The 10,568-nt window shown below is 50.8% G+C and overlaps 1 protein-coding gene across 1 annotated transcript; it reads right to left on the bottom strand.

The window, feature by feature from the left end:
* Positions 1-6,863: 6,863 nt before the first annotated feature.
* LOC136488404 (uncharacterized) lies at positions 6,864-7,454 on the bottom strand. Its single transcript, XM_066485347.1, has one exon. The coding sequence runs from the start codon at positions 7,452-7,454 to the stop codon at positions 6,864-6,866; it is 591 nt and encodes a 196-aa protein (XP_066341444.1).
* Positions 7,455-10,568: the final 3,114 nt, after the last annotated feature.

The following is a 10,568-nucleotide window of genomic DNA, read 5'->3' as shown; positions in this document are numbered from 1 at the left end:
CAACCGAAAGGTTTTGTCATGGAAGGAAAAGAACGAATGGGATGTCGCCTAAAGAAATCCATTTATGGATTAAAACAAGCTTCAAGACAGTGGTACTTGAAGTTTGATCAGACAATAAGGAATTTTGGGTTTAAAGAGAATGTAGAGGACAATTGTGTCTATTCAAAGTTTAAGAATGGGAAGTTTATCTTTCCTGTATGTGGATGATATCTTACTTGCTAGTAGTGATGTCAGTCTACTACTAGAGACAAAGAAGTTTTTGTCCTCAAAATTTGATATGAAAGATCTTGGTGAAGCTTCGTTCGTTCTAGGGATCGAGATTCACCGAGATAGAAGTAAAGGGGTATTTGGACTATCACAAAAGGCATACATAAAAAAGATCTTAAAGAAATTTAATATGCACAAATGTAGTCCCTCACCTACTCCTATAGTCAAGGGCAATAGATATGGGGATTTTCAATGCCCCAGGAATCAGTATGAGATCGATCAAATAAAAATGGTTCCATATGCTTCAGCTGTCGGAAGCTTGCAGTATGCTCAAGTATGTACGCGTCCTGACTTGGCATTTGTTACTGGGTTACTTGGTAGATTCTAGAGCAATCCTGGAACAGAACACTAGAAATTAGTAAAGAAAGTCTTGCATTATTTGCAAGGAACGAAAAGCCTCATGATGACGTATAGAAGATCAGATTCACTCCATATAGTGGGATATTCAGATTCTAATTATGCGAGAGATGATAGAAAATCCACGTCTAGATATGTATTCACTCTCGCAGGGGGGGCTATTTTATGAAAAAGCTCAAAGCAAACTATCACTACATCGTCCACAATGTATGTCGAGTTGTAGCGTGTTATGAGGCAACGGGGCAGGTGAACTGGCTAAAGAAGTTCATACCCGGTTTGAAGGTTGTTGAGGACATCTATAGACCACTTAAGTTATACTGCGATAATAATCCTACAGTACAGTATGCTCACAACAATAAGTCAAGTGGTGCTGCCAAACATATTGACATAAAGTATTATGTTGTGAAAGATAAAGTCCGGGATCATGTCATAAGTCTTGAGCATATAAGTACCGAAAAGATGCTCACGGATCCGGTTACAAAAGGCTTACCACCCAACGTGTTCAGAGAACATGTAGCCGGTATGGGTTTAAGGGAAAGCCTATAATTTCTGGATAAAAGAAGGCTCAAAGTTAAGTATCTATTTCAGAATAGAATGGTGTGTTGTAGTTGTTAAATATATCGGCAATTGACCGTGACGATGAAACATACTTTATGCGCTAATCTGTAATGGATTGAACAAAAGTAAATGAGATGAAATTGAAAGATGGTAGGAGATCAATGGAGAGATTGTTAGATTGATCTCTAATCCCAAACTGGACCCAACGGCCAAGTTGGCCCTTTGATCCGTGTCCTGATCGGGGGCGCCCAGTCTATTATGGCTGGAGGGCCCTATCACACTGAACAATATATAGAGGTGGGTGCCAGCGGCTCTGAGTACGAGGTTCGCCTGAGCCAAGCTCCCTACCGAAATCTAAACCCTAATCCAATCAGAGAGGAGCGTAGCCAGTGACGGGAAGCCACCAGCTGCGCCGCCACCGGCCTTCACCGCCGGTCGCCACCGCCCATCACCGTCACCGTCTTCACTGACCGTCGCTGCCCGTGCGCAAACTTCACCGACTCCATGGAGGACGCGAGCGGATCCTCCTCCAAGGGCACAGACGGTCAGCCCTTTCCATCCCTTCCTCTCCCTCTAGATCTAGTAATTGAAAGTTCTAGGATGTGTTAATCATATTTATAGAAAAATGTACCCGCTAAATCTACGGCTAAGGTTACGTTCTTCCCTACACTTTTATGTTTTTCGAAAGCAAGATCGGTGCATGCGGCCACGGCGAAGCAGGCAGTAACAAAATGGCGGATTCCTGCTCTGCAATTTGTAACGAGGCTGCAAGTTTTCGTTTCAGCAGGTAAGTGCAAACTCAGTTTATGGTTTTGCTGGATTGGCTGAGGGCCAGTCAGTTAACTTGTTCATCAGCGAAATTTTCATGTGGCCAGGTGGGTAAGCAGTTCTGGATCTGGCACAAGCACAAAGAAGAGTTCATTCTTCTATATATTATATACTACTCCCAATAAGTTACTCATACAATGAGAAGTCAAGTCGCCCAACAAATACTTCATCTCCACGACCAAGAGTTCTGGTAAGCAAAGTTTCCAAAAAAAAAAAAAAAGGAGTTCTGGTAAGCAGGACAGGACGCTTTCTCGTTCTTCTCCCGTCGTCCTTGCTTCTTCCCCTCTGATCTCTTCCTTCTCCTTTCTCCTTCCTTCTTTCTCCTCAAAAGTGGAGGAGTTCGATCAAGGGGGCTCCATTGCTTTTGCTTATGGGACAGTTGGAGGAGGAGGCCGTCCCAGCGCTGAATCTGCCCTTTTATTACCTATTGACTGACATCTGTCTGTCTCTCTTTCGTTTTTCTGATGGAACTGTCTGTCTCTGTTTTGTTCCCATGCATGTTGATGGGTACTCCTTTCCCTTGATGATGCGTAGAAGTTGTGGGCCGAGTAATCAGAGGCGGAGCATGGTGGGCAAAAATAGCCTCCCGGGCTTCCCCCTCCGTCTATCATCTGAAGTTTGGTCTGGGCAGGCCTGCTCTCAAGTCTTTGTTCGCTAAAAAAACACACGAGCGGCCCAGCCCATCTTCGGAAATAGCCCAGCGGGAATATTCCAACGCGGTCCACACGCCTCCCGGGGTCTAGCGAAACAGGGCTCTACACGTGTACGGGGCCAGACTTCCCCATTGCGATGGATTCGCGTCAGTCCAGCCTGTTAGGCGCACGAGCGCGTGGGTGCGGCCGTTCGCGCAGCCATTAACGGGTTGATTTCCATCAACTAAATTTTTTTTATACACTTATATCAACTTGTAGCTATATTTACACCGTATTATTACTATATTTATAATGATTTATTCAATATAATTTATTGGACAGAGTGACGTAATTTAGAGATAACACAAGACTTAGACAAGTATATGCTAAATTTAAAAAAAATATATAAACTTTTTCTATGGATTCCAAATACCAGAGAAATATATATCAAATTGTTTACAAATATCATCAAATTGTTCATAAACTTATAAATTTACAAATGGAATAACAAAATCTGAGAACAGAACTGGTAGCTCAAACCCCGTTGCCCATGCGTATAATTATGCCCGCGGCACAGGCGGATCCACCTCGACCCGGCGCCCGGGGCTGGCTCGGTTGGTCTGCGCCCTGCGCCCGGACACCGGGAGGGAGCAGAGGAATCTCATCGACTTCGCCGGGATGCGAGCCGCGTCGGGAGACTGGGACTGGGACCGGGACCCGTGCAAGTTGTCCGGCTGCTCGCCGGATGCGTACACTACTGTGTACAGTACATGAAAGGCTACCTGTACAAGTACCCCTGTGTTCTGCGGTTCTTGTTTAAGACTAGCGACACTGTAGAATACTAGTGTTAGTTTGTTTTAATATGCCAGCTGTCAGCGTAGTTCAAAACTTCAACGAAACTAGAACTCAGAATTGTACTCGTCGAGGTTTGTTAGCACGGGTCTGCATCTGCGATGGGTACTCCTTCCCCCTCCTCCGTCTATCATCTGAAGTTTGGTGTGGGCAGGCCTGCTCTCAAGTCTTTGTTCGCTAAAAAAAACACGAGCGGCCCAGCCCATCTTCGGAAATAGCCCAGCGGGAACGCGGTCCGCTTTTATTTAACTAGCGCCCCTCCTCCGTCTATATGTGTGAAGTTTGGCGTACGGGGCCAGATTCCCCGTCGACGACGTGGTTAGTGCGTCCCGTCTGGCCCCTCCGGGCCCACGCGCCAGGGAGGCCGCGCCCGCTTTTAAATAGCGCCTCTCCCCCGGCGGGCGGAGCAACCAAATGCATTGACCAGCTCCAGCCCCCCGCTTTTTATCTAGCGCCTCTCCCCCGGCGGAGCATCCGAATGCATTTCATCTCTCGTAAAAGGTATGATTCGCTGCTTGGGTCCATTGCATCGTGCAAGTGCCACGCGTGAGGTTCTTCACCCAACCCACCCCCCCCCCCCCCCCCCCCCCCCCCCCGATACTTCCGATCCTAGGCTGCAGAACTTCCTTTCAAGTTGCGTCCTGTATATCAAACGCTTGTTTTGGCTCCAAATCATCATGCACTGCAGTTTATGGGTGCTCGCTGGATGCAAGAAGCTAGACGAATTAATCCCCGAGAGCTAAATCTCCACCATCTTTGGCTTTGTACATCAGGTTTCTGCAGCACTGCAGGTTGAAGCCTAAATCAAAGGCTGATCGACTCTGTGTTTCCTCGGCGCCTGATATGTCCTGCTCCACTACCACTCACGAAGGAGCCCAGGCAGACGCCCGGGGTGGCCGGTTGGCACCAGGGTTTACAATTTCGGCGAAGTATCGCCGAAATTTCCGAAATATCGTCTTTTTCGTTGAGGTCCGAAATTTTTTTGTATCGGTCAAAATTTTTCGGTTAAATTCATCTTTCGCTCTAAAATTACACCAAACCCCACTAAAATGACCCTCCATATCATCTAGTCTTATCAAAGCCCTAAATTTCTTCAAATTTATTTAATTTTCTCACTCACACATTGGACGGCACTAGTATATGCAGCTCGCCCACCGTCAGCACACTGTATTACCGCGGCTCTACTTCTGTGATATATTATGTTATTTCGTCGATGTTATATAAATTTATGATGAATGATGGATTATAGAGTTTTTCTAGTGAAATGATGTCAAATTTGTTTAAAACTCAATTTAAATTTATTTAAATTTGAACCGATATTTCCGAAATTTCCGAAATTTCGTATTTATCGCTGGGGACCGAAATTTTTTTCTTATCGGTATTGTAAACCCTGGTTGGCACTGCCCATCAAGTATGTTACCATACATCATGTGCAGAGGGAACCAGATGCAGCGGTGAGCTGCACTATATATACTAACATAAGCTAATTTTCTTTAATCAGGGCTATGCCGCGTTCAACTTCGCTTGGCTCCGGCGGCAGTCACCATAAGGTATGCTTCTCCTTTGCCCTGCTAAACTTGGACACTCTATTTTCCCAATTCTGATGATAAATTGATAACCATGCTCTTGTCTCGTTGATATTTCTTACAATAGTGCACACACTGCACGGTAGTCTAGCTGAAATGCATTGCCACTCGTGTAGAGATGCTAAATGACCATCGAATTCGACTAGACGGTGCCGATAGTCTAGAGATGCTAAATCCCCTCACCTTTTATAGGTGTTAGAACTTACGAGCCTTAGACACAGGATCTTAATCCCCTAACTTCTGCAGTAGAACACCTAGGTACCTTAGACATTTGAGACTTCGCTGTTCATAGTACATACCTTTAGATCGGAGATGTCCATAGGGCCGCTGAAGTCCCTGCTCGAACGTTAGGCATAGCGTCAAACTCCCCTGCAATGGCCATCGGTGGCGAGGACGCCGACGCAAGGGTGGCCGGCGGCTGGCTCCTGGTCTTCAGGGGATCACCGAGCTTACCTTGACTGATAGGCTGTTAGGGTGTCTAATATCACAGTATTATTGCTAATTGATTAGGTACCGTGACCCCTTTCTTATAGCTTGGGAACCCTGGGATCAGACCAGTGAACGTTAGACCTGTGGGGTCCATCAGTCATGGACTTGTTAGTGGGTCCTTAAGCCCTTAATGACTCGGTAGTCATTTGACTAAGCCGAGATCACTCCAACATTCTCCCCCTTGATCCAATGGCTTAGTAATTTTATTATTATTAGTCCCATTCTCAATAGAACATTATACTAGAATGAAAAATCATAACAGCCAGTTAAGCACCATTAGATCAAGCATCTCTAGTAGACCACTCTACATTGAATAGAACAATTACTTATGCTTATTTAAAAAGAACTTATGGGGACATAACATTATGTGTCTTAAAACCACTCTTCGACAAAACAATACACCCAGATAAAACGATTGCAACAGTCAATTAAGCACTGATGAACCCAAACACTATAGCGCACCATTCATATCTCAGAATAGTTCATTCTTATTCTTATGATGGCCTCTTCATGGTCCTGTTGTGAAGTTTGTTTTCACTTATACTTTTGTGCATATACAAAGAATTATTTATACTTCTAGAATCATAATTTTGAGATCTCAATCTTATCCCATATGGTAGGCTACCAATAAACTTAATACCGACAACTTAAGGTAGACCTATGGTGGAAAACTTAAATTGAATATGGTGCTCAACACTTAGAACTTAAACACTTAAAACTTTAAACTTAAAAAATACCAACATCTTAAACTTATATGATTAACTTTGATTCTGGGTTGATCTTTCACACTATCTTTGGTTTGGCAAAAAACACATGGCATGTTACTCGAACCAAAAGAAACTGCACTCTTACATACAACATATTCTAGTATGAATATCTTATGCTAAAAGTTACTTATAATAGTAATAACTTTATTCTTCATAAACTAAGATGAACTCAAATTATATTAATTAAACATGATATAGCTTAGTTTCATATTAGAAGCTATACTTTAAAGATAGGCTGAAGCTGTCAAGGGCCTGGTGATCTAGGGTAGCTGGCCCTCGACTACGTAGCTCGTAGTCTCGTGCCGTGTCTTCCAGAACGGAGGTTATGCCCCTCTCGGCTTCTGGGCTTGAGAACACAAGGGGGAGGAAGAGAGAGTTTGGGTAATTGATCTTTTCTTAACCCTTCAACGTTTGGGTTACACAATTATAAGGCCTGCGGCCACAACTGCTGAGCCAATGGCTCCTGAAAACAAGCAACCAAAAATAGGAAACTATAAATCTGGAAACAAAGCTAATCCTGCCGATTTCTAGCCACTGGCGTCGATCTTGACCGGTTCATCGATCTCCTGCCGCGCCTGTGCAGCGCGCTCCGCGGCCCTGCGCACGTCGCGGGCACGGCGACGCCGCGTGTACGTTTTCCCGCACATGACATCTCTCCCCCCGTTGAGAGGCAGCTCGTCCTCGAGCTGTAATCCAGGGTACTTGGCGACGAACGGGTCCCTGTCTTCCCATGTTGCCGAGGCAGCCGACGCTCCCTTCCACTGGACCAGCACTTGTTCCACACCGCGAGCCAAACGGGACTTGATGACGCGCTCGGGCTCAGGAGTCACCGCGCCGTGGTGTAGGGTTGGCAGTGGTGGAGGCGCAGTTGGTGGATCGCCATGGAACTTCTTCAGCAGGTTGACATGGAAGACGTCATGCAGACGCGCTCGAGGAGGTAAGGCCAGGCGGACGGCGACCTCATTGATGACTTCAGTGATCTTGTAGGGCCCGTAGTAACGTGGCTTGAGCTTGCCGGTGTTCTCCAGGAGCATGGACGCGGCCGCGCGCTGGCGAAGGCGGAGTAAGACCCATTCATCCACCTTGTAAGACACCGCGCGGTGCTTCCGGTCGTACATCTTCTTCTAAGTCGCATGCGCTTGTTCAAGGCGATAGCGGATATCAGCAAGGAACTCCGCACGCTCTTCCATGCTCTTGGCGACCGCAGCCACTCTGGTGTCCCCCGGCTCATAGGAGCGGATGGTGGGGGGTCACGCCCGTAGACGATGCGAAAAGGAGTGTCCTGCAGTGAAGACTGATAAGCAGTGTTGAAAACAAACTCCGCCCATGGGAGCCACTTGAGCCATTGCCGAGGACGATCCCCAGTCATGCAGCGCAGGTACATGATGATGACTCTGTTGGCCGCCTCGAACTGCCCGTCTGACTAGGGATGGAATGCGGTAGTCATGTGCAGCTTCGTGCCCAGCAAGCGCATCAGCTCGCGCCAGAAAGTGGAGGTGAAGACCGGGTCGCGGTCCGACACCAGAGACTACGGGACGCCGTGCAGGCGAACGATGTCGGTGAAGAACGCTTGGGCGACGGACTCGGCGGAGTACGGGTGCGCCAGCGGGATGAAGTGGTCGTATTTGCTGAAGCGATCAACCACGGTCAAGATGACCGACTTCCCGCGAACACGAGGTAGTGCCTCAACGAAGTCGAGGGCGACATTAGTCCACACGCCCTGGGGCACAGGGAGCGGCAAGAGCAGCCCCGCGGGGTGCAAATGCTCCGACTTGTAGCGCTGGCAGGTGAGACACGCGCGCACCCAGTCCTGCACGACCCGCTTCATGTTAGGGAAGTGAAAATCTCGGCGCAACCTGTGCAGGGTTCGCTGTACGCCTTCGTGGCCTTCCTCATGCACCGCAGCCACGAGCTCCTGCACGAGAGCCGACGTCGGGGGGATGTAGAGGCGCCCGGCAAACTGCAGCATGCCATCGACGATAGTCCAGGGCGCGCCCCGGCTCCCTGCTCGCACCTCCGCCTGTAGTGCTGCGAGGGCCGGGTCGGCGAGTTGTGCTTGACGAAGACGGTCGACGAAGTCGAAGCGCGGGGCGGACAGGGCCAGCACCGCCCCCGTCTCCTCCGTGTCACGGCGCGACAGGGCGTCAGCCACGGTGTTTGCCTTGCCAGGCTTGTACTCGATGGTGAAATCGAAGCCGAGGAGTTTCCCCACCCAGTGATGTTGGGGGATGGTGGCGAGCCGCTGATCCAGTAAATACTTGAGACTGAAGTGATCGGTCTTGACGAGGAACCGACGGCCCCAAAGATAGGGACGCCAATGCCTGATGGCTAGGACGAGGCCGATGAGCTCCCGCTCATAAGCGGCGAGGGCGCGATGGCGTGGAGCGACCGCTCGGCTGAAAAAAGCGATCGGGTGGCCCTCCTGAACCAGCACGGCCCCGAACCCATGTGACGATGCATCGCATTCGACGGTGAACTGCTTGTTGAAGTCCGGCATGGTGAGGATCGGGGCCGAGGTGACCGCGGCCTTGAGGGCGTCGAAAGCCGCCACGGCCTCCTCGGACCAAGAGAACCCATCCTTCTTGAGGAGAGCTATGAGCGGCGCGGCGACGGTGCCGTAGTCGTGGACAAACTTGCGGTAGTAGCCCGCCAAGCCGAGGAACCCGCGCACCGCCCGCGCCGAGCGTGGCACCGGCCAGTCGTGGATGGCCTAAACCTTCACTGGGTCCATGGCGACACCCGCCGCTGAGATGACGTGCCCCAAGTACGCCACGGACGTCGCGCCGAAGGAACATTTAGAGCGCTTGACGTAGAGTTGGTGGCGTGCCAATTCGGAGAGGACGACGCGAATGTGGCGAAGGTGATCTGCCCAGGTCTCACTGTAGATTAAAATGTCATCAAAGAAGACAAGAACAAAGCGACGTAGGTACGGCCGGAGGACGTTGTTCATCAAGGACTGGAACATCGCCGGCGCGTTGCAGAGCCCAAAGGGCATGACGAGGAACTCGTATAGGCCATCATGCGTGCGGAACGCCGTCTTGTGGATATCAGCCGGCCGCATGCGGACCTGGTGGTACCCGGAGCGCAAGTCGAGCTTGGTGAAGAAACGCGCGCCGTGGAGCTCGTCGAGAAGCTCGTCCACGACCGGGATGGGGAAGGCATCCTTGACGGTGAGCGCGTTCAGCGCCCTGTAGTCGACGCAGAACCGCCATGTACCGTCGGGCTTCTTGACGAGGAGGACCGACGAGGAGAACGCCGAGTCGCTACGGCGGACAATGCCTTGCGCCATCATGGCGGCGCACTGTCGTTCCAGTTCATCTTTGTGGGCCGCCGGGTACCGATACGGTCGGACAGCCACCGGCTGCGCGCCCGGCTTGAGGGTGATGCCGTGTTCGTGGCCACGGGGTGGAGGCAGTCCGGAGGGCTCGGTGAAGACATCTTCGAACCCGGCCAAGAGCTCGTCGAGCAGGGAGTCACTGGCCGAGGTGGCACAAGGACCCAACATGCTTGGTGCTGGAACGCCTTCCTAGCGCACGGTGCGCCCCTCATGCTGGAACGCGACGGTGCCCTCCACCAGGTCCCACACGAGTTGCCCCAACATCGCCATCCAGTTGGTCCCCAGCACGATGTTGTAACCTGCAAGGGGCATGACAAACAAGTCGACGTGGAAGCCGAGGTTGTCGATGGTGATCGGGGCACGACGGAGGACGCCCGGGCATGTAACTTGTTCGCCGTTGGCGACGGTGGCCGTCATGCGCGGACGAGGCTGGATGGGCAACCCGGTCCGACGTGCGGCGTCCTCCGCAATGAAGCTGTGGGTGGATCCCGTATCCATGAGGGCGAGGAGGGACGTAGCGCCCACCGTCACGCGAATCTGCATGGTCGTGCCGACGGCCACGCCCGCGACCGTGTGGAGGGAGAAGAGAGGGGCGTCCGTCGCCCCTGCATCCGTGGCCGCTGCCGCGTCGTCGCCCACGACGTCGTCGATTTTCACACCGTCGAGGAAGAAGATTCGCTTGCAGAACCTGTTGTTGCCCCGGGAGTACCGTTCGTTGCAGTTGAAGCACAGGTTCTGACGATGCCGCTCCGCCATCTCCTCCGGGGTGAGACATCGTTGGTGTCCATCGCCGCGTCCTTGCTGGGAGGCCGCCGGGGGGGCGGGTAGCGCGAGTAGCGGCTGAGGCACCGGAAGGACCGGCCAAGGGGCGGGTGCTGGAGGTGGCCCATGAGGT

The sequence above is a fragment of the Miscanthus floridulus genome, chromosome 10 (assembly GCF_019320115.1).
Source record: "Miscanthus floridulus cultivar M001 chromosome 10, ASM1932011v1, whole genome shotgun sequence".
Lineage (NCBI taxonomy): Eukaryota > Viridiplantae > Streptophyta > Magnoliopsida > Poales > Poaceae > Miscanthus > Miscanthus floridulus.
Note: the sequence above shows the minus strand (reverse complement) of the source record. Positions and strands in the feature narration are given on the sequence as shown.

Coding starts and splice junctions, on each gene's coding strand:
- LOC136488404 (XM_066485347.1), bottom strand. CDS start 7,454: ATGTACGACCGGAAGCACCGCGCGGTGTCTTACAAGGTGGATGAATGG.